This window comes from Schistocerca nitens, chromosome 2, assembly GCF_023898315.1.
Source record: "Schistocerca nitens isolate TAMUIC-IGC-003100 chromosome 2, iqSchNite1.1, whole genome shotgun sequence".
NCBI classification, from domain to species: domain Eukaryota; kingdom Metazoa; phylum Arthropoda; class Insecta; order Orthoptera; family Acrididae; genus Schistocerca; species Schistocerca nitens.
Window position 1 is genome coordinate 478193872 of NC_064615.1, and position 25786 is coordinate 478219657.

Genomic DNA, 25786 nt, shown 5'->3' on the forward strand with positions numbered 1-25786 from the left:
TACGAAACTTCAGAGCTCTTCTACCAAGTTATTCTCTGCTTTCTTGTAAATTTTGCGTATATTTTTGCATAAATTTTTCTATAAATAATGTGTGACAAATGTGGTGGTTACTGTAGAAATCTGAAAGGGGAGGGGGGGGGGGTTCTGTGAAGACTGTAGGTTATGGTCTCATTGAGGCGAATGTAGCGACGAGGAAACGTGGGTAGTTAATGAGGCTCTTCCATGGCAATGTAGATTATGTATAAAGAACAGAAAAATTGTTGAACAGGAGTCAAAAATTTGTGCCCTTAAGGCTGAATTAGAAAACGTGAATTTGGAATTACGTAGGCTACGGGAGGAAAAAGAGACGGGGTGCCAGGAAAAGGGAGCAAGCAAAGGGCGAAAAAGGGAAACTGTTAAAGAAACTTTACAAATTCAGTTAGTAAATCAGTTTGGCATGCTCTCTGAAGTAATGGAAGAAAGGCCTCATCCCGATGTAGCTGAATGTAGGTCGAAGCAAAATATTAGCTTAAAGAAAAAAGACAGGTCGGGATCAAATAAGAGTAGGAAAAGAAGAATTCTGCTTCTAGGTAGCATCCATTGGAGTGATGTAGGCCAGCAGTTTCAGGAGAAATTAGGTGCAGGGTACCAGGCCACTAGTTTTGTGAAACTAGCCAGGTGACAGGGAACTTAGGTCAGCTATGCAGGGACTTTGAAAAGGCAGATCAGGTAATTATAGTTGAGGAAGCAGGAAACAGTCTAGCTATGAATCCAAGATATACTATTAGGAGTAACCTGGACAAAATAGGAGCAGAAACCGGGCACACAAATGTGGGGTTTGTAGAGGTCTTACAGCGCCATGATCAGCCCTGAGTAAACACTACTGTAAGGCACGTTTACACTGAGCTGAACAGGATGCTCCAGATACCGGCAAAATCTCACATAAGTGTTGTTCCAGTTGTTGCTATTCGTAGATTGGGATACACTTCACATGGCCTGCACTTACGGGATAGGAAGGGGAAAGAAGAGTTAGCCTTCTCTACTAACAGATACTGTAAGGTGGGCTACAGTTACACAAAGGATGATCCTTGTGGTTAATGGGACCAGGCAGACAGGTTTTTTAGATTAAAACCAAACTCCAGACAGACAAAAATCAATAAAAATAGAATAAAAGAAGCTTCATGTACAATAAATAGGGGTAAAGCAAAGGATAGTATGAATTTACTTCATCAAAATATCAGGGAAATAAAAAATAAAGTGAATGAGCTGTTAGTGTGTTTAGATGATCTCAAAAATAAGAATGAAATTGATATACTTTGTCTGTCTGAACACCATGTAACTGTGGGGATGGAAAGTGTCAGTATAAATTGGTATAATCTAGCATCTTACACTTGCAGATCTAGCATCGATACAGGAAGAGTCGCCATTTACACAAAACAAGGGTATAAGTACAAAACTATAGAAGTAACCAAATTTTGTGTAGATCTGCACTTTGAAGTTTGTGCTTGTAAACTGCAGCTCGATAATGTAGTGTTGATATCAGCAACAGGGTACACATCCCCATTAGGAGATTGGGAGCTATTCACAAAAAAGTTTGACTCCCTACTATGCTGGCTGTCAGGCAAAAAGAAGAAGTTATTAATAAACTTTCCAAGCAATTATGATAATAAAAGTGAACCAGAAGTGTTATTAATGACATATAACTTAGAATCAATGATCAACTTCCCTACACATATAGCTCAAGACAGTAGCACTCTAATGGGTAATGTTTTTGTACAGTAAGAGGATGTAAAACCAACATATGCTTTCTCTGTAATATATTGATTATCAGACCACGATGCACAATTGATTAACTTAAAAAACATAGCAGGGTATACAGTTCAGAAACCAGTAAGTAAAAGTGTAAGGCTGGTCAACCCAGTATCTATAGCGCACTTCGGAACAAATGTTTAAGGAATTTTAATTGAGGACATGTATATAATGAGCCAAATGCTAATGTTAAATGCAACATATTACTTGATAAATTTATATCCCTTTTTGAACATTGTTGCCCCAAAAAAATTACTAAATGTAAGACCAAACAGTTTTCGAAGACACCTTGGATTACTCCATGTATTAAAGTGTCTTCAGAAAGAAAAAGAAAATTGTATGAGACAGCAAGAATTAGTGAAGAACCAGACTATAAAAATTATTCTAACATACTGAAAAATCAAAAAATATGTATCTTAGAGATGAACTTAACAACTCTGGCAACAAAATCTAATCGGTATGGAATGGTGTTAGAAGAGAGACAGGAAAAATAGCCATTGAAGTAGGTAGTATGATTATTAAAGAGAATGATACCATCTTAACCAAAAGTAAACAAGTAGCTAATGTATTTAACAACCATTTCTTAAGTGTAGGTGAAAAAATTGGTGAGAACAGTCCAAAAGAAAGAGCCAAGCAGTACCTGGAGGAGTCAGTTTTGAGAAATCCTTGTCAGATTAATTTTCACCTAACAACCTCTTGTGAAATAAGGAAAGCCATTAAATCTTAGAAAAATAAATGTTCTATTGGAGTAGATGACATCTCTAACAAGATATTAAAACAACATGTACTTGTTACAGCTGATGTTCTGTGTCACATCTGTGATACATTGCTAACTCAAGATATTTCCCCAGACAGGTTTAAATATGCTATTGTCGAGCCTCTCTATAAAAAAGGGGACACCACAGATGTCAATAATTTCCAGCTAGTATCCTTGCTTACCGCATCTTCAAAAATCATCGAGAAAGTAGTGTACTCAAGAGTGGTTACCCATCTCAACAGTTATGAGTAATATAGTAAACCACAGTTTGAATTTTAGAAATGTTGTTCTAGTGGAACAACAATATACAATTTCACTGCCCACATAACAGAGTCTTCAAACAGAAAAATGTCACCACTAGGAATTTTCTGTCACATATCCAAAGCATTTGATTATGTTACAGAAATTACAATTCTACAGTATAAATGGAACAGCATATGAGTGGTTTAAGTCATATCTACAGAACAGGAAGCAAAAAGTTTCTTTATGTGGTTTAAGGAAGTTTATCACTTCATCTAACAGGGGTGAAATTACATTAGGTGTTCCGCAGGGTTTGACCATGGGTTCCCTTCTGTTCGTGATATATGTGAATGACCTCCCTTCTTATCTGAAACAAGAAGCTAAACTGGCAATGTTTGCTGATGATTATTATTATCATTATTAATCCAGTAAAAGAAACTCCAATAGATAATGATACAAATAATATCTTTGTCAAAGTTATTGATTGGTTTTCTGCAAATGGGCTTGCTCTGATCTTTGAAAAAACACATTACATCCAATTTTCTACTGCAAGAAGTATAGTTCCTTCAATAAATATAACGCATCAACAGAAGTCAGTACCCAGGGTAGAGCATACTAAGTTTTTGGGTGTACATATAGATGAGAGTCTGAATTGGAAATTCCTATTTTGGATCTCCTAAACTAAAGCGACTAGATTCAACAACTTTTGCAATCAGAGTAATTGCTAATTTTGAGGATATAGAAATTAGCAAGCTAACATACTTTGCATACTTTCAGCCTCTGATGTCATACAGAATAATATTTTGGGGTAACTCAATACTTAGGCAAAAAGTATTCACTGCTCAAAAGGAAGTGGTTAGAATAATGTGTGGAGCTCATAGTCGCACATCTTGTAGGCATCTTTTTAAAAGGTTAGGCATTCCTACAACAGCCTCACAGTACATTTACTCCGTAATTATATTTGTTCTCAACGACATGGAATAGTTCAAAAACAATGATTATAATATCAGAAGATGGGAAGACTTGCACTATCCTCAACTTAATCAATCTTTAGCACAGAAGGGGTTTAAAATATTCTGCTCAGAAGTAATAGTTTCAAAAACATACTGAAATCGTATGTCCTTGACCACTCCTTCTAAACCATAGATGAATTCTTGAATAGGAGTAAATAAATCTATAAGTGTAATATTTGAGTTTTGCGCCATTTAATGAAATGGAGTAGGTATTAAAAATTTTAAGCTTTTAAAAAAACGACCTTGATTCATGTGTGCATTTCTTATGCATTTGACAGGTTCCACATCGTAACGGTTCCGTGAGATTGATCAATGGAACACGTAACTAACTAACTAACAATATTCTGTGGAGCGACGAGGCATCTTTCACAACACAGACTGCAGTGAATACACAGAATTTGGAGGTACTGTTAAATCGCGTGATGTGCACTAAAAGCCACTGCACTCACCGTATGTGACTGTGTGGTGTGGATTCACATGCAACTTTATTCTCGGTCTGTTCTTCTCTTAAGAAAACACATTCAAAGGGTCTGTCAGGTGTAACATGACGTTGACAAGTTATCGAGACCTCCTTGTACGGCATGTGATTCCAGCTTTGGAAGAATGAAGCTGTGTAGAAACTACTGTTTCATACAAGATGGGGCAACGCCTCAAGTTGCTAGCCCAGTGAAAGAAATGCTTAATGCAACCTTCCATGAGCGTGCTATCTCCAGAGGTTTTCCAGATGCATGGCCTGCAAGATCATCTGACCTGTATCCATGTGACTTTTGGCTCTGGGGATATCTAAAAGAACGTGTTTACCAGGGACATGTTCGGTCTCTTTCTGATCTGAAGGACAGTACACAGGGACACGTTGTTCAGATTCCATTGGAACAGCAACGAGCAACTGTTGGTCACGCCGTTGAATTGATGCATCATCTCGTCGACACTGCCGGTGCTCATATTGCACAAATTGTGTGAGCAGTGGTTAGTAAAAAAAAAAAAATCAACTTTATGCCTTCCTCATTTTTTTTTTTGACCTTTTTCTGCTCATGTCCTGTTCCTTATCCATTACCTATAGAAACATTTATATAGGTCTTTCTTACATTCGCATCGCCAGATTTGCACCTTGTGCCCAAATTTCGAACTATTTTTTTTCAGCGCAAATCAGTTCCGCCTAAACAAAGGCATTAGCATATCTACTAAGTTTCGCTGCCATGCGATAATTGCAGCTCACGCTGGACAACTATGAATAGCTGAACTTCAATTTCAAAGCCACCCGGTAAAACGATCGACAGTTGGAAGCAACACTACGACATATTATGCTACTGTTCTTCCTAACGAGGTCACTTAAACATAAAAAGAATATGATCATCTAGAATGATTTCGTTAGCAGAATGCAAGTGCTATTTCGCAACATCAGTGGACATGGGGCAACAAGAAACGGAGAGATACCGGTATGTACGAGGGTTGGAACTTTGATAATGGCAACTATTTATTTACAACTTTTAAAAAACTGATATGTGTTTCAAAGTTTTACTTTCCTACAGAACAGTCACCAATACGATGTATAATCTGTCGCCAGCAACGTGGAACTCGCAGGATACCCTTGGCATCGTCAGTTGTGTTGATAGTTCGAGTGAAGTTGCCTATTGCTCAACGGATCTCTGAGACAGTTCTGAAGCGAATGCGAGAAACTTCGAAAGAAAGTTAAAGTCACAAGGACTTCAGTCTGGCGTGTGCGATGTGAGGTACGGCCCCACCGATCGAACAAGTCAGTACCAATTGCGCCATCCGCACCCGAGCATTGTTCTGCAAAATAATAGGCGCGTCCAGCAGAAAGTATCGCCGCTTTTTTCTCACGCTGGTCGCAGTCTGTAGTCCGAAATAATGTACTTTCGATGGCACGGACAAGTGCTATATCACCCACTACACACCCCGGACTTAAGCCCTTGTGACTTGAACTTGATTCTTGAAGGAAGGATTTCATTGCATTCGCTTCAGAACTATTACAGAGATTTGTCGGGCGATAGACCGCTCTATTTGAAATATCAACACGACTGACGCTGCTCGCACGACTTCCGCGTCGCTGATAACGAGTTATACGTAATGCTCGTCACTATTTTGATGGAGGGTAAAACTTTGAAACAGTACCTGTTTCGAATAAGTTGTAAACAAATAGTTGCCCTTTTAAAGCTCCAGACCTCGTACATTTACATACATGCTCCAAAAGACACCACCACACGGTGCATGATGGAGGGTATCTTCTACCAATACCAGTCATTTCCTTTCCAGTACCACTCACAAATGCAGCGAGAGAGGATTACTGCCTATAAGCCTCCGCACAAGCCCTAATTTCTCTTTTCTTCTCTTCGTGGCCCTTATGTGAAATGTACGTCGGTGACAGTAGATTCATTTTGCAGTCAACTGTAAATGCTGGTGCTCTCGCCTTCCTTTCGGTGGTTCCCATTTGATTTCACAATGCATCTCCGTAATACTCGTCTGTTGGAACAAAACGAACAGAACACCTCTGAACTGCTCGATGTCTTCCTTTAATCCGAACTGTTGGGGATCCCAAACACTCAAACACTACTCAAGATAGGGTCGCAATAGTATTTCATACCCGATCTCCTTTTAATATAAACCACATTTCCCAAGAATTCTGCCAACAGGCGTAAATCGACCATTCGCCTTCCCTGCTGACGACCCTATATGCTCGTTCCATTTGATATTACTTTGCAAGGCTACGCCTAGATATTTAATCGGCGTGATTGTATCAGGCAGCATACCACTAATATAGTATTCGAACGTTACAGGACTGTTTTTCTACTCATCAGTATTACCTTACATTTGTCAACATTTAAAGTGAACTGCTATTGAGTGTAAACTGCCATCACACCAAATAAATATTCTGTCTGTCACCCAGTACTCTCCTACAGACACCCAATGATGGCACTGACCCTGTACATCAAATCTTCATCAATAAGCAGTCACAGAGTTCTGTTCAGTCCATCCGTTATCGTTTATGTGTAAGAGAACAAATACGGACCTATCACACTTTCCTCAGGCACTTCTGACGATGGCTTCTATTATTTAACGCCACTACTACCAGGATTTTTTTTGACTCATTGATCCCATGTAATTTACAAAGGAAATCTTGGCAGTATTTTAATGAAGCAACATTAAAACATGCATTCCAGCTTTCTGTGTAGCAAAAATGATTCTATTTTCAAAAATAATTTCGGCTGGGGTCATATTAACCCCAGTGGCACTCGGTGAAAAAATCTATGAATAAATGTGTTGTAGGTATAAAACTGAGCAAAACATCATTTGATACAATTGAGTCAGAGAGAGAAAGTCTTATGTTATAGAAAAAATAGCCTTGAAAACAAGTGGGATACGATTTTCCAATGTACTTATGAGTTAATATTGACCCCAGCCATACTAGGAAGGGTACAACAGCTGATGCAAGAAACCTTAAGAATAGGTACAACAATAAGCTGTAAATAATATTTTCCTTGTTGCAGGTCTTTCGTATAACACCTGTTCTACAAAATAATTATCATTCGATTTTCATAGATGTTACATTCAAGAAACAAGCAATTTAAGTTGGGGTTATATTGACTCCATTGGTATCCAGTGAAAAAAAAAAACATGAATAAATGTAAATGTGAAAATAATAGTTTCGAAAACAAGGGTGATAAACAGAGAGTTTATGAATGAGTTACATAAAAATAACTTTTAATTGTGTAAAGGGTACTTAACTTACAGAAATGTTTAATAAAGCACTGAATGCAGTATTCCTTCAAGTTTTATTCCCAAGCAACGCTTTTAGTTCCTGAAGTTCCCGCTAGGTGGCATTTGCGAATGAGTTATTCCAATAGTCACGATGGAGTCGTATAACGGCGAAGTAATTGCACAGTGTTGCTTGTGGTTTCATGAATCCAAATCCGTTACTACAGTTCAGAGACAATTCAAAACTAAATATCCCAAGCCACCACCGCAAAGGCAGATGGTTTTTGACTATTAAATCGTTTCACCGAAACTGACGTAAGTGTCACACAGGACACCCTGTCAGGGGCAGCCAGCAGTCTCTGACGCAGCAATTGAACAGCTTCGACACTGTTGTAGAAGGTAGCCACGTTGAATGTTTGTGAATAAAACTTGAAGATATACTGTGCTCAGTGCTGTATCAAAGATTTCTTTAATTTACTTACCTTTTTCCAAATAAGGCTATTTTTGTGTAACTAATTTTTAAACACTCCTGTATATTCCCACTGTGCTTATGGGGTCATATTGACCCCAGTGGCACTAGGAGGACTGAGGAGTCTTAGAGCCAGTCACATATCTGAGAACCTCCGTTAGCAGTCTGCAACTGGGCACCGTGTGGAATACTTTGTGGGTATGTAAAAACATGGAATCTACATATTCTCCTTCATCAATGGTCCGCAGGATATCGTGCGAGAAAAGGGCAAGCTGTGTTTCGCTCGAACGATGCTTTCTAAATTCGAGAAGATTGCGGACAGAAGCTTTTCTGTTTCAAGGAAATTCATGATATTCGTTAGAATACGCCCAAGAATTCTGCAGTAAACCGATGTTACTAATTGCCTGTAATTTTTCGGAACCGTTCTTTTACCCTTCATGTGCGCAGGAGTCACCTTTGCTGTTTAACAGACACTTGCTACTTTGCGCTGGGCGACAGATTCGCGATTAATGCAAGCTAGGTAAGGGATCATTGCGAAAGAGTACTGTCTATAGTACCGAACTGGGGTTACTAGGTTTATGTTCCTAGTTTACGGGTGCTCAGCGGCGAGGTTATCAGTGTCCTCACAAATAGGGACGAATGTGGTTAGAATGTCATAATACTAGGAAGAGTAAATCTTACGAAAAATACACAAACTTTCTCCCAACCTCAGTGACGCTCATCCGCACATTTAAGCTAGCTCACATCCTTTAAGACAGCGAAAAAGTAGGCAGGTATTCTGAGACTGACAATAACAACTGAATTAATATTAGAGGAAAGTTGAAAGAATTACACAGAGAAATGTGACTGGGTGAACACTTGCAAAGAAACATGGATGACTCACACTGAGAACACATTATGCCTATTTCTACGTCCTCCATCAGAGAGTCTGAACTATCGGAGCGCTGATGTAAGTCGTGGAAAATTGTGTCTGTTCTGCGCCTATTCACTAGAATGACCCTCAGATAAAGATAATTGTTTGAAGGTATGATTTTGTTGGTGACGCCCCTTAATCCTATTCCAGTTAACAAAAAGCAGCCCATGCAAAATTTTTGCTCAATAGGGCAACTACTAAGTGCCCAGTAAACACCTCGAAGAGGAAAAGAAGAAAATTTAACGTCGCGATCAATGCCCGGGACTGTGCGATGCTTGCCATCTTACGCCATATGCGCTCATTTGGGAGCAGTACGTGGCGTCTTGGAGTCTGCAAAACTGTTAACCGGCCGATGTCGACTTTCCAGATCTTGAAACAGCTGCTTCTCATCCACGTGGTTCCTCAGCATAACGAGATTGGGTGGATCCCATTCCAGTCCTCCCACCAAGGAATAGTACCTGACAGTGCCGAGAGCTGAATCCGTGCCCGCGCATGGCAGCCTGACGCGCTGACCAATTTAGTTTTTATAACTGTTTATTAGTAACAGATTCTTTGTAACATGGTTCACACTTATGAACCACGTACACGGCATTAGATTCCAATTTCTGATAACGATTTGTCAACTCGTGTACGGTACACATCAGTTCAGAATGAAGGAAACACATAGACGACAAGCCATTTGGCTCTTACGTATACTACTCACAGAAATAGCCATATACAACTGAAAGAGATGGAAATGCCAACATACCACGCCTATTTAAATTCTCCTTTTTTTCTTTCAGTAAAGTAGTTATTGAGCAGACTGATCACATTTTAAGGACAAGGTCCAGCACACCTTGATCATAAACATTTATGCTTCGTCGTCATTCGAATCCTTTCAAGGACTGCAGATGTAATGTCTTTCTGAGACAGCTACAAACCAAAGTCATGCCTACAAAAACGCTTAGCTGCTTTTTTTTGTTTTTGAATCGAACCCGGAACCCAGAATGTTTTATTGATACCCAAGGACGCTCCCCCTAGACCTCATTCTTTTCATACTGATAAAATTAAAATCCTTCTTATTAGTTATATAACTGTCTCTTAAACTGAACTAAAATATCCCTTCGCCTCAGCGAATAAATTAAAATATTTTTCTCTCCCCTCCTTCTAAAGCAGGAATAAAGTCAAAGAAAAGACAGTGTAAAATTAACATTCTCTTGACAAGTTGAGGTTTATAGCTACACTTGTTGTTGGAAGAATTAGTGAAACTGATGAAAACATTACTTAGAATGGAAACTCTAAATGATACCTCACTTATCTAGTGCCTGTATAATCCCGGTTATTATGTTTTAGGTTGTTAACTTAAAATGCCTTTTGTGGTCAAATGAGCTTTACATATGTATTAAAGATGAAACTCTCTCATTTTACAAATTAGCTGAATAAAGGTTTTCTTAGAATATTACGAGTACAGCCGATATTTGTCATTTTTCTTGGGTCTATTTGACGACGTACGTGGATGGTTTACATTTCGCTCACAGTTTCGCATTTGTATTTCCCATCTTTCTTTTCGTAGATGATATTGTTTCACTTCGTCTTATTACATACGATATGTAATTACAAATTAACCATCATAATGTTCTCACTTTCGCGCACGGACGGGGTCGAATATCTAAGTATACCTCAGGTTGTTGTTCGATAGGTCCAGTGGCTGGGCTTGTAGCGTATTTGCGCATTACTGCTTTGTCCATTTGGAAACATCCCTAGTTTTCGAGCATCCACCTAATTTGTGTCTGGCGGTGTCTCTCTTAGGGCAGTATGTTGACAGTACTGGTTTTGCTCTAGGTGGAACCTGTGCCGTCTCTTTGCGATGGGTAAAAGATCGTTAAAAAGGTGCATGTGTCTGAACGTACGTCCGATGTATGCACCGGTTATAGACATTATTCTGTCTGGTCTTCTAGTAGTTTAAATTGAATGCGCAGTGTGTAAATTGAATGTGCGCTTTGACTCGCTTACCCGACGATAAAATTTCGCTAATACACTTTGTACTTTGATTACTTCCTGTTATCGTTTTCTCTACAACCTACTGAACATATTTAATGCAGGTGGAAATATCCCTTGGTATCGGCGTGAGTGGCTCAGTTTCTCCAGAGATGCTCCATGCTTCCTTGAAAAGTTTAGTTCTGTCCTCAGGGCCTGTGAGTATACGAAATATGTTTTTCACAAGGAGTGCTCTTGATTTGTACTAGGAAGTCTACCGATTCCCATCCCCCCCTCACCCCGCCCTTCATTCATTGGGAGCGTTAACTGTTCTTTGGACAGACGGAAGAGCATCCCTCTCCATAGTAAACACCCTACCTACATTTTTGTTCCGGTAATAACGTCATTTTTCAGTGCAAGTATGTAAGTTATGTACCATGCTTTGGACAGCGCGTAGGATAACAGCATTCATTATGTAATTTTTATGTTTCGTTGCTTTTACTAGCAGTGTATCAAGGTTCCTCTTATTATCTGCGCCATTTGTTTTGTATTCTCGTTCAGGAACTCATCGATTCGTTTTCTAAATCGAATTCCAAGTATTTTCATTTCATCCCAGACCTCGAGGGCCTTAGTGCCTACGTGTATGTTATTCTTAACCATAGTAATATGCTTTTCCTCACGTTGATAGCTGCTCCACGTGCAACCGGTAAGTTTTCAAAATATGGTTTGCACCGTATCAGTGTTATATTTCATTATTACGGTTAAGACCTCTGGGTATGCATTGACTGTAAAGTTGACGTTACGAAACTTTTTACTTTCAGTATGGCTATGCAGCGTACGTATTAATGGCTCTAAGGATGTTATTAACTGATCATGGGCGACGGACTCCCGTCTCTGGCAGATCTTTGCACTAGAAGTCCTTTCGGCACGTAACCGTCCATAATAATCTTTTAAATCATTTCTGCACACACTGATAAGGTTGTGTGTATTATTGATTCCGATAAACGAAAGCGAAGAATCACTTCTCTCAAGAACCACTGGTGCACTTTGTCAAACGCACAGTCTAAATCAACATAGAGGAAGCCAGTATTACCTGACTTCTGTGGGCGAGTAAAACGCAGTCTCGCAGTGCGCCTATTCCATTATGGACATTTATACCTGGAGCGCTACATGTCTGGCATGATCCAATAACTTCGGTTTCACTGGGTGAATGTTTGTTACGTATTATCTTGTAATTTGTGCAAAGTAACGTGACTGGACATAAATCGAATATTCCGCTCGTTATTGGGTGTTACAGCGCAAGTCGTATTATTCCTGGATATGTAGCCGTATATAGCTTTCTGTTTTCGATCTTACCTTCTGTGATTTCGAAGAATTATTGTATGCCAATATTACTAGTAAAATTTGGATGGGATCCCCTCCGTACCTGGACTTCTGTTTCCTGGAAAGTTTTTGATCACTGTTTCTAATTACGCTTCTGCAAAAAGTTCTTCTTTCGTGGGTTAACATCCGTTCACAGTATTTAAGAATGGAGTCATTTCAATACTTTCTTTTAGATGGTATCTGTAGTGCATCTTGCCGGCCGTTGTGGCCGAGCGGTGCTAGGCGCTTCAGTCCGGAACCACGCGGCTGCTACGGTCGCAGGTTCGAATCCTGCCTCGGGCATGGATGTGTGTGATGTCCTTAGATTAGTTAGGTTTAAGTAGTTCTAAGATCTAGGGGACTGATGACCTCAGAAGTTAAGTCCCATAGTGCTCAGAGCCTCCTTTATGTAGTTTTCTCAGCGAGTGCTTGTGTTTTTTCTGCTAAACCACCAGCACCAGGGAGCAAGTGAAAGTGCAAAAACTTAGCCCTAATCTAAGACAGACGTAGGCGCGGAGCATGTGGCGAGAAGGCTGGACACGAACCTGTAAACGCTCGGTTGCTATGGTAACCGTTACGTCATTTCTAGAAACAGTAGACGATGTACAGGCTGCCTAAATTGTGTTGTCATGCGCCTCCTTGCCATACGAGGCCAGCTGGCCGTGGTGCTATCTCTCTAGGTTTGTCTTACGTTAGTTGTCCCGTGTGCAATGAATATGGATGAAGCCCATCCTGATGTGTCGCTTCTGAGTGAGGATGTCATTACTTCCTTGTAGGATCTTTCATTTTCAAGGAGATGTGAAACTGAACGACATGGAATTTTTAAGAAAGGGCATTCAGCCATCGTAATAACACCTTCTTCAGAAAGATAAGTTCAAAACACATCTATTCCAAACTTCATGGTATGAGCAGCACAAGTGGTTATGTGCTAGCCCTGCAAAAGACAAATTATTCTACTGGCAATGTTTGCTCTTAAGCACAAGAAAAACTGTATGGTATGCTGAGGATTTTATCGATCTGAAGAATCTGTTTAGAGGTTTAGGGCGCCATGCTTCTTATACATATCATTTTTATTTTGTGTACACACACAAGTGTTTGGTATTTCAAATCTACATAATCAACATCATAAACTGATGAAAATCAGACACAACACCGTGAAAGCTAACAGGACACCATGAAAATTCTACCTGACGTCACAAGTCTTTTGCGCAAGCAAGAGGTAGCTTTCAGAGTTAATGACGAGAAAGAAAATTCCATCAATCACGGAAATGTCACAGCCATTTAAAACTCTTTAAGTCACCATGCTCTTTTATTGTGAGATTAGTTGATTCCAACTGCGACATTCAAGAACATTTTCCTTGTTTTCATAATGTTAGCCAAGCTACAACTGCTGCCGCTTTATTCACTATGCTGAGTGGCATGTTTCGAAATTGTGATATGAAGAACAAACCAGTGATCGAAACCTATGATTGTGCTTCGTTCTGGGGAGATTCGAATGGCCTGCTAAGTAATCCGTCAAAGCCAGCACAACGGCCCTCGTCGTTAAGCCGCAGGATCGATTCGATCCGGGACCAGTGTAGCTCCCCGAATTCCGAAAGTTGCGTGCTAAATAATTCGGTTGGTAACGCAGCCAACAAGAAATACACAAAAATGTTTCCATGGTCTGTGTGATGGACCAACAGAAAAGTAGATGGTATTTTATAAGGCTAAGAAGAACACTTCACAAAAGTCCTTTCGCTTCATCAATACGATTTGTTTGAGACAATAACTAAAAAATCATGAATCGAACACAACTTCACATTTGGTTACAAGACAAACAATTTAAACTCATAAAGTTATAAAAATACAGACACAGTCAAATAAATGTTTCAAACAATACTAATAATAGTGTAAGTCTAATAAGAACAGTATTGCTTTGTCTAATAATGTTTATGAAATCTGTGTAACATAATCCACATGAAAGGCATTCCGTATTTTATCATATTAACCTAGCAATAGCAAATTCACATGCCGCTGGAAATAAAAATGATATGACAGTTAAATGACAAAAAAATGGAATTACTTTTGGTTACTAGTGTCTGCAGCCGATCGCAAATCAAATGACTAAAAAATTACTTTCTGTATGAAACTTTCAGTTCTTTATGGTCACCGTGGTTTGTCTAGCAGCTGTTTTATTGATAAAGGTGTAGGAGATAAACTTTTAAAAGTTTCAAAAAAGGGCCACCCTAGTGTTCATTGATCAATAAAGAATATGCCCATCGTGAACTGCAGTGCAAGATTTTCGTTTGCACTCTTTTCTTGAGGCTGTCGGTATGCTGTATTATTCCTCTCTTTATCCGGCGTGAAAATCCCGTACAATCCTCTGTACAAAACGTCCTCCGAGATTGTCCCACGCACGCCCCACCAGATTCAGAATCAAAGATCATGCAAACATGTCCTCGATCTACAAAGTCTCCGGCACGACGGGGATCTGTAGGAACAGAACTCGAAGATAAGTCCTGGATGTAATAGATCTTTTAGCGAAAAATTCTGTATGGAAAAAATATGCCGAGTAGCGGCAAAGAATTACTAAATATACATGTGATAGGTGTGAGAGGTAATATTTCAAATAATTTTTATTTCTAAAACAAAAGACAAAAACTTTCAATTATTTTTCTTCTATTCTGTGTGTTAGAGTTTTGAGAGGAACGTCTTAGCGTAATCTACCAGACGCTATGTAGTTATTTAGTTGACAAAGTAAGTCATCAAAAATATCGGTGTTTTATTTAACATGACAGTATACCGAACCTAATTGCTTATGGCATAAACAATTTGTACAGTAATATTTCGCAGGAATCAGCACGAAAATAATTGATGAAGGGTAATAGCCGTTAACTAACATTTTATTAGCGGTCTCGTATTATAATATGTGCCCTTTCAGACCAGCAATTTGCATCTTTCAGATACTGAAGTCTGATGTTTCCTTGTCCGGCGACCGTAAGTTACGTAATAACATTTTAATCGTTTTAATTCCGAGAGCCATTATTCCTTGGGGGCTTTGCAAAAATGACTAAAAAGAAAGTCACCATAAAAGTCATTAATACTAAAACCGAAATTCTATTTGAGAGAGCGCAATCCAAACCTGTAATACGAATATTCATCTCATTTCACAAATAAGCCAACCTTTATGGACCACTGTACCACAGAAGAATCGATAATATTCCTCTACGATTTTGTAATAGTATCATATCTTGTGACTAGATCTGCTGTGAAGATTTGTAACGATGTTCTTTCTTTTTTCATGATATCCCTCGGCCATAATTTCGCGTTTACCACACAACCATTTTTTCAATTTGTTCTGGATAATATAACTTATCATTCATTCTCTTCACGATTCATGTTCATATTACAATACCGCAACCACAATATTGAATATGCCACTGTGGTCTGACTTGATGATGAGTGTGAGTCAGTGATATAAACCTTGTGATCATAATCTATCTGGCAGTTGCGACCGGATAAAGGCCTACTTTAGGTTTTTCCAGCCTATCCGCTATACGCGACCACGTTGATCCTCAATGATTTCGAATGTCGCCTACTTGCTTTCCAATAAATCGTCATTCCGGATTGTTTGTTTTCTCTTGAAATCTAGCAAAGAATTCCTTGGTTTCATTCATCTGTCTACTCACATGTCCCGCCTATTTCAATTCCATTTTCATACTGATTTGCGAGCTCAGTGTGAAGTATTGCACATAGTAGCAATATTTTCATTTCGCTGTGACTTTGTTTCAGTCCTACTTTCGAACTTATTCTATTAAGTCCAATCATTATTGAAGTTTATCTCCACTAGACACAACAGTAGAATACCATCACCACAACGAGGGTGGTTCAAGTACGTTTAATTTACATTCAATCATCATTCGTTTTCTTCTTCCACGGATTTGAAAAGTTCGTCAAGAATTCCTGAGGCGGCTGAAAAGAATATACAAACAATATAATACGAAAACACGTACCAAAGAAATTATTCAATACTCAAACAGCGTTCAGGATATTATCGTCCATGCTGAGTCATAAAGCGCATCTGTGTATAAAAATAAAGGCCAGATTCGAGACGAGCAAACGTTTTTACGTATACCGCGGTCCTTGCACAGGGAACAATGTAAGGACGGGAAAAATTTAAATATTTCTGAATGTAATCAATCTACGCAGAATGTAACTCATTATGGAATGAACATCAATTTCCTCTGTTGGTTGAAAAATTAGTAACAGATAATGTTAAGTAAAAGTCTCAGGATGTTAGAATAACTGTTTCAAGTTCCGTTCACAAACGTCTGGAGCCATTAACTGACGTCCTCTTTGCGTTTCATTTAGATACGTGTTCTATGTGGTTTTCTCAAATCGTTTTGGAGAAATATCGGCAAGCTTTTTAACAACAGACCGTACGTGTTGCCTTCGTCGAGTACTTTCCATGTTCAGTTTTAGTAATTTGAAATTATCATCTTACGCAGGGTTGTTATTATTCAATTCATATTATTATGATTAGCTAATGTTCCATGAAACTGTGACAATGGAATAATCGTCCTAAGGTATGAAAATAAGTTCATTAATTACTTAGTGAAAAGTCATGGGACCTCCTTCTGTTTCTATTACAAGCTTCCATTAACACATATAATGACTGTTAGTGTATTTGAGGTTCACATTTCAAGAAACATTATTCGCAAAAACAAGACCACCCATTATATAAATTTTTTTTGGAGAACATAAAAAACTCTATTTTAGTTAGAAATCCAGCAATCAACAGCTTTCTCACAGTCACTGATAACACTACAACTACACACCACAGTTGGGATGCAAATGATTTTCAGTTTGTTCCCTGAAGTCATTATGTGAACAGTGTAGTCGAGAGTTAATTGTACCGAAAGAGCAGAGAGTAACTTTCTTTTATGTGACAGTACGTTTTATAAATCAAGGTCTACACAAAATTGGTAGGAATTATCGTATTTTCCATGAAAAAGTCTCGTTTCAAATGTTACAGTTTTTCATACATGAGGGATCGCAGTAATTTTGAATTATGTGAAAGACCTCTTTCCACATGGAAGATATTAATCCTCCCCCGCCACCGCTTTCTCACGCTGTTTACTCGACCCACTATTATATGTCATTAGACCGCATGATTTTGTTTTTCTGCTCCTTCTCAGCAAACTCTGTTCCAACGTAATTGCTGAAATCTTTGTCATATGGAATTCAGATGGCGAAAAATATCAAAATGAAGTAATCCAACAACACAGAAGAGTTTACTCGGATTGACAGCAGCCTGAAGATCTTGCACATCTATATAAACAGCAGTTAAAGTTGCTGAAGTTTGTCGTTAAAAAACGCCTGGAACTTAGGCCCCTTTGCTGGAGTCTAGAAATGGCAATAGGTAACTGGATACATAAACTGCCTTGTGGCTGTTTCTTCTGTAGAAAAGGAATGAAAACTTCAAATACTAAAGTGATCTAACAAGTGGAAGTGTGTTTCTTTCTTCTGGAGACTTTTCGACTACGTAACCAACAACAGTTCATCAAAGGACAATGTGAAGCGCTGCGATTTCGAGGGACACTTTTGATATCTGACATCTCATGACATTCCGTATGCAATAAGATATCCTCTAGTGTAAACAAATATCGTTATCATTGTTATCTAAGTTGCATTATTTCCCGTATACGAAAGATATCACGGCACTCAGTAAAAGCTGGCAGCCCAAACGTTATTGTTAAGTGTACGAAGTCAGGTTCCACTTACATAGAGGTATAACACTTGATGCTTAAGAAAACTCTTAGTGTGCGACGCGCAGACACAGACTTTCACTCATAATGGAAATTAAATCCAGTATTTTCAATGTAAAACAGCTAAATAAATTCACTTGTTTTGGACACAGCCTGTACATCAGGTTTAATTTTGGGTAAGAATATCAAGATCTGATAACGCTGAAATGACGCTATCACAGGAATATAGCAAGTACTCGATACAAACAGCTGTTTCATTACGGGAAGCTATTGTGAATAGGGGAATCAGGTCAATCTGTGCGTTTCCATTAGGAAAAAGCAATTAAATCTAACAATAAGAAATAATTGGAGAACGTGAAAGACGAGGTACAGTTGGTTTGCGACTCAGGGCAGCACCTACGGAAGAGCTACAGGGATGTCTTGGTTTGGATTTTCCAGTTTTTTTTGAAACATGTTTACCTTTCAACCATCAACTGAAAAAGACAGTTTTAAGCTAAAACATGGTTACTCCATATGAATCATTTCGTCAGTGATAATTTCCTGGCGAATTAATTCCAGAGCAAAAACATCGACAGTAAGCTAATATAAAACGTACCAACATAGTCTTAACGTGTTACCTACTTGACTTTGTGAGTCTTCCGTATCCCCACCTCCTGGACATGTTCCTTCCAGGGCAGTGGAGTTACTTTCCATTAGCAAAAACTTCTCTTCATTGGCATTTTCGTCCGTTTTCACCATTGCAACAATGGCTACAGAAAGATTGGCTTTCATGGTGAACTGGAGAGAAATGGCGCAGAATCCCATTATGGCAAGAATATATCTTGCAGGGACACATTGAAAAATTTCTGTAAACAAAGATGAATACAATTCAGTTCAGTATATAGGGCAGTATGAGTAATCAATTATTGTGAATAACAAGACGGATGAACTTTATCATAAACGATTTTGCAGGTTTTATAAAAATTATCAAATACGTGATAGTTTGTCGCTTCTGTGGTGAACGAGTAAAGTTCTAGATGGTAGCGTCAGTTTTTAAAGCTATTAAAGAATAATACCGTCTGAGGTATTTGACCTGGATACGACGGTAGTGGGGTGCCTAATGGCTGGTTGTGTACTCCGACTAAATGTGCCTATGTGGCTAGTTTAAATAAATGAATGTAATGCGGCTGTCAGATTAATGTTACTCGATGAGCCCTCTGAAAGCGTAAGCGCTCACATTAATCGCAACAGTACTCACTAAATGCTCCTTGATGAGAAGGCATTGGTTCGATCCTTGTTGCAGGATGAACAGCGGTCCTGAGACCGTGAATTAATTCCAGATATGTAAGATGGGGTGCAACAAGCAATTATTTTGGTTGTTCATACTAAGGAATTTAAGAACACAAGAAGCGTGCAAAAATCATACACATTCTCAATGAATTTGTATTGACACAGAATTTAGGTTGAACCAATGTGGATTTTTTCGGCTGTAATTCACAATGAAATACCTGGTAGAGAGTTCATCGAACCACCTTCAAGCTACTTCTCTACCGTTCCATTCTCCATGAGCGCTCGCGAAAAAACGAACACTTTTTCCGCGTGAACTCTGATTTCTCTTGTTTTTTACTCTATTTATTTCTATGTAGGTGGGCACCATCAAAATATTTTCGCATTCGGAGTAAGTTAGTGATTGAAATTTCGTGAAAATATCCTGCCATAACGAAAAAGTCTTTGCTCTAACGATTGCTACCCCAACTTGCGTATCATATATGTGATACTATCTCCTCTATTTTCCAGCAATAAAAACTAACTGCCCTTCCTGAAATTTCTTGATGTCCTCCGTCAATACTTTCTGATGCAGATCCCGTACAGAGCATTAATGTTCCAGAAGAGGGCAGACAAGCATAGTCAAGGTAGTCCCTTTAGTAGACCAGTTGGATCTTCTAACAAATGAGTGACGCAGACATCGTGCTTGAGCCGACGGTTGTTCTTCGCTTGGCACGAGAATTTCACGTCATCGGATTAAATCTTCACCTGGTGACGGCCATCTGCCGCATCTAAAAGCCCGAAGCCACGTCACATCTTCTGCGACTTCTATTAGCGATAATAAAATAAATTCGAACAAATGCTTTGTTGAGGTTAATGCTGTTATCGGTTTATATTTCGTCACCCTACAGTACACATCTACGTATTCACGTTAGTTATTCTTAAATACGGCATTGTCTGTACAATCTGGTGGTAAATAAATCAACTTGAAGTAGCTGTGAAGATAAAATATTACAGGAGCTATCAATATTTCTGAAAGTAAATAGATATGAGAAACATTGTCATTATAGCGTCATAGTTATTTGATACGACGATTGCTGACTTTGAAGAGGGAAATGACTGTAATGATGAATATCATCACAATACTACCAGTGGTACCAGCATCTCTGATCGCTGAAATACTCGACGGAATATGGTTTCATCTGATGTGAGTGCTTTTAAAGAATAGTGTTAACTCTGCTGAAAAGCAAATGAAAACAATTCATCTACTCATAACTGAAAATACTTACAAATTTAAAATCATTTAATTTCAATTTGATTGGCTGCGCAAATATCCAGTGTGTCGAGGTGAGCCCTCTATTATGCAAAATCGCTAATTGTCTAGGCAACGCGATAATCAACAGTTGAATTACAACTTTCATGCGTATTTCTAACAAGAAGTCTTAATACGCTAGCGCCTTTATGTTCTCTGAAGGAGAGGAACCTGCAAACTGAAGAACATAACAATTTTGTGGTGAACACGTAGCTGTACATGGTCAACATTTTTTTAAATATTTTCCATGGAACGAAGTATGTGAACGCTACGTAACTTAACATACTACAGCTTTCAGAGCACAAGCTGTGATGAGAGGAGCTCACCGCATGCCGTCGAGCGTGGGAGAAATAAAAGAAACAACTGTGCCAGATTCTTGCTAGGCGCGGGGAGTGTACCTTGATGCTGACACATGGTCTGCTACGGCGACAATTACGTCATAGTGCGTGGACAACGGACAAGGCGTCGGAAGCAGAGGCTCATCCTTTTAGGAGAAGGATGTGCAGGGAGTGGACGACCGGTAGAAGTGCACGCTTGAACATAAATTCAGCCGCTATCCACGCCTGCAGGTGGGCTGTTGTAAATGACCACGAACGGCACCTGTGAGATGTCCTCAATACGTTGTGTCAGTCGTCGACAGAGCAATGTCTGTGGTGCTATGGGAGCATTATTCGGAGCCAAGTGAATTCGAATGTGGTTAAGTTGTTGCTCTTCGTATGGTCGCTGCTTACGTAACCACGGTCGCCGATGTGTTTGATGTTAAAAAAAAAAAAATGGCTCTAAGCACTATGGGACTTGACATCTGAGGTCATCAGTCCCCTAGACTTAGAACTACTTAAACCTAACCAACCTAAGGACATCACACACATCCATGCCCGAGGCAGGATTCGAACCTGCGACTGTAGTAGCAGCGCGGTTCCGGACTGAAGCACCTAGAACCGCTCGGTCACATCGTCCGGCTGATGTTTCAAGATGTACCGTATCGAAGATTTATACCGCATGCAGGAAAAGCGGAAGAAGACCTTTCACTAAGTCACAACGAGAACTAAAGTGTCCTTTGAGCGACTGTGACAGACGTTCATTTATCAGGTTTATGAAAAAAATAAGAGGACGACAACCGCAAAATTCGCTGCAGAACTGAATGTCGCACTCGTGAACACTGTCAGCACCCAACCAACGCGAAGGGACCTCGATAAACAGGCGATTGCAGAGCGAGCTGTAATTCAAAAACCACTAATCGATGAAACAATTGCCCACAACCAGAAAATGTGAGGCAGAAGCCATAAAACCTGGACGATGGAGCAATAGAAGAACGTCATTTGGTCGGATGAGTTGCGTTTCAGACTGTTTACAACTTCTGGCTGATGATATGGGTAGCCATATAGTGATATTCCATGGGCCCCATTATTACTCTGCGGCGTCGCATTGCTGCCAAGAATTATGTGACTGTTTTGAACGATCAGGTCCCTCCATGGTAAAATGGTGATGCTGTGTCTGAAGAAGACCAGGCCCCCGTTCATCGTCCAGGACTGGTTTTGTGAGCACGAATATGAGATGTCACATCTCCTCTCGATACCACGATCATCATATCACGATATTATTGAGCCTTTGTGGCCCACTTTTGAGAGAAGAGTGTGTGATCATCATCCACCTCCATCCTCGTTATCTGAAATTTCCACTGTTTTGCAGGGATAACGGTATAAGATTGCCTTGATAACCATACAGGACCTGTATTTATCCATTCCGAGACGACTGGAGGATGCTTTACCAGCGAGTTTCTACATCATATTAACCATAGCAACGAGTTTTTGGTATTTCCATATTTTTGTCCAGTCTTTGTATGACACGTCTCCTCATTAATACTGCCCGTCTATATAAGCTCCCTCTTGTTCCAACACCAAAAGCGTAGGCCTTTTTTTGGCAGTTAGCTTCAGAGCATAACCTGTAGCAGCTTTTTCCGTGCTGTCAAACCAACTGGTATTGTAACAAGCTTCTTCCTCAGGAGTGACAGATGAATTTGTGTCTGAAAGTTTCCTGGTAAGGCTGATTTTACACAAGGCTTGGCGACCATTCTCTTCTCCGCCGAGTTTCAACGTAACGAGCTCGCTCCTACTTCCTATTCCAAGAAGGAAACCGTCCCGATACGCAATTCATAAGCCACGAGTCGCCAAACGTGCACCATACTGTTTCTGCTATCTCTCTCGCTCACATTGTTGACTAACATAAAGCTATATCCACAAATAAATAACACTGTCTTGCTACCACACGATACATTCGTATCATTACAAATAACGGGGAACATAGCCCTGTCTGGTCGTACTGATGCATGTCTTACGCTGTTCCCGTAAATTGTTTCAGACGACCACCGGGATGTTTCCTCCGTCATGCTATGGACGTTGCCTTTTCCGAACTTTTGCCTAAGATGTCCACTGATCTGTCTATAACGACGTTAACGACGCTGACCTCGCTTTCGAGTCGAGTGAGGTATCGTAGCCATCAGCGCTCGTCAAGGAATGACACTGGTGTTGTTCACAGTGACTGCTGTCCTAGATTTATAGCGCTTTTCCGTTTACATTTAGTTCATGTGTTGCGACAGAGTTTACGGCAACAACTCTACCCATTATTTGCAAAGTTTTAGGTTATCTTTTCCCATTGAAATTGTTGCAGAGATTATGGATTTTTAATAACCAGTCTGGTGTTTGTTGACTGTCCATAACACATACCACAGTACGATATAGATTTTTTCATTTTTCCTGTACTTCCTTTTACCCTTGTTTTCTGCTTACTGTTATAGGTACAATGGAAGATTTATTTTAAGATGAGTTTTGGAAGTTTATTTCTTTAGGTAATTTTGTTTCCGTTTACGTCATAATTTTGCTACTAACGAAACTGTTATTTTTATTTTTTCTGATGCTGTGTGTTCCCGCGTATATTAACATGTTATCCAAAATTATTTTCCGTGAACAGAAGCCCGTGAAATGCTAATTTTGAATAAAATTTTAAATCGATATACACGGAATTTTGGAAATGTAGTTCTGAGAGGGATGTGTTGAGTTGAAGAAATATACCGATAGGTCGACAGAGAAAAACACCAAGTAGTCTGGAGCGAAGACAGAAGGTGATTGTTGTGTGCTTGAGTACAATCATACTGTGTTCATGGCAGATGATAAATAATCGTTTGATCGATGGTACGTTTTTATGATTTTCGTCCTGTACCGTGGACAAGAAACTAATGATCATACGCGTTACTTCCTTTTCTCATACGCAACTACCACTCGGCACTATGATGGCAGATCACCAAGCCGTGTAAATACTATACGGATGTACTTTTTATTGTAGATAGCACGGAATGTTTAGTGGGTATCGTGAATATTAAACCGAAAATATAGTAATGCCATTTCCCATCGTAAAATGTTATTCAACGTATTAATATTTAATCACTGTATAATTAATGTGAATGTACGGTGATAACTGTGCACAGTACTTACTGTTTGTGTGTATGGCGTATTGTCAAAACAAACTACAAATATATTAATGTACTTTCTTATTATGGGATGTGGTACGGAGTGGTGAACGAACGGCAAACCGTAAGTTCAGAACTATGGCTATTAGCGGCTAACAAATGTTATGACGTTGGATATACACGGCACAGTCACATTAATGTGAGCACCGCCTATGTTCAGCGTAAACGTGCAATAGCCACTCACATACGGCAGGTGGCAGCGCTAGGGTGCTAATTGTAATTGAAGACACTGATATGTCGCGAAAAATGCACATCGGATCAAAAAAGTTATAATTTCAATTAGTTTGTCTCGGAGGGGGGACTTCCAATGATACCACACTCGACCCGCCACGCCACCGCGTGTGTGGGTAGCGCGCGACAACTTTGAAATCTCTAAGGGGAACCTCCCTTTTTAATGTAGATTACGATTCCACCGCAAAATCTACAAACGTTTTGTCTGAAGCATATTCTTCGTTTCGCCTGTGGTTATGGAGATTGGCGCCATGAAGTTCTTGATACAGTGACTCTTGGTATGGATGATACTTATGACGATGCAGGATTGTGGCAGTACTATCTACGGACATACCGGAATCGCTGCCATCAGACAAAAAGGCGTTCACAACCTTGTAAAAAAAGGAACGATAGCGTGCTATGTATGGAAAATGCCCGACATACAAGGCAACAGCAGCCTCAACATTTCTCCAGCATTTTCTTTAAATCAATGTCATTTCAAGTTTTTCTTCTGTGGTTGCAATTCATTGTCCACTTGCACGTCCGTTCTTTAAATGACAGATAGGTGTGCAGGCAATAAACACTGCGCAAGTATTGTTATGTTTAGAGCCCTTACCTGTTCTACGTTTGGATGGTACCTGAGCGCGGGTCGCAGTGCACTGCCTGATACGTCGTAGTTCGTTATACACCCACGGTGACGTGTAGAGTAGTCCCCTGTTCGATATGTCGGAGGAATACAACGTTGCGAATGGGGTTTCCAATTAGAAGTTATGAAATGCTGGCCTGTCCTACCCTCGTAGCATAGAGGCGGTGTCCTATGTGGCATTGTATATTCAAATGCCGTTGAGTAGCGCGTGAAAGGTGGACATATATTGGTGGACTGGACTTTTATTTGCGGATAGTTTCAGAATGAGTGGAAATGAAATGAGCGTATTGCATCGTTGGCCAGGAGGCCCCATCTGGGGAAGCTTGGCCGCGAAGTGCAAGTCTTATTGCAGTCGACGCCACATTGGGCCACTTGGGCGCCGGTTATGAGGATGAAATCATGATAAGGACAAAACAACACCCAGTTCCCGAGCGGAGAAAGTGGAAATTTCATGTTACGAGAGCGAAGCAGTCGCGTGTGACATCTTTGAAATAGTCGATTTACGACTGTGACCGTAGTATCTCTGAACTTAGTGTATCTTTGGCTCATTTGTAGAGCGTCAAGCATAGAGTACGCTGGCAGAACTTGTAGCGTAATGGTTATTGGAGGAGGAATTTTGCTGAAAAACGTGGTTAGGAATTATTAATCTAATGGAAGGACTTGCAGACGCAACATTTATGGAACCTAAAAAATGGATTTGCATTATGGATATGTTTTAAGGTAATAATTTTTTTGTTGGTGCGTACTGATAATGTTAGCAATTCTTGGAACAGAACAGTCCACGTTCCCACCTCCGTTTAGGTCATTTCAGTTTAATTCATTTCAATTTGCATAATCGTTAAATCGTTGCCTTGCAAGACTTTTATAAAGAAAGTAAAGATTTTGGTTTTC

At 39.6% G+C, this 25786-nt stretch overlaps 1 protein-coding gene across 2 annotated transcripts in view; it reads right to left on the reverse strand.

Annotated features, from left to right (window-relative positions):
• The window catches only part of LOC126234448 (sialin-like), a 152482-nt gene that overhangs the window by 100187 nt on the left and 26509 nt on the right, over nt 1-25786 (reverse strand). For both annotated transcript variants that reach the window (XM_049943144.1, XM_049943143.1), the window contains exon 2: nt 18581-18804. In XM_049943144.1, the coding sequence (XP_049799101.1) occupies nt 18581-18804 (224 nt within the window). The remainder of the gene's footprint in view (nt 1-18580; nt 18805-25786) is intronic.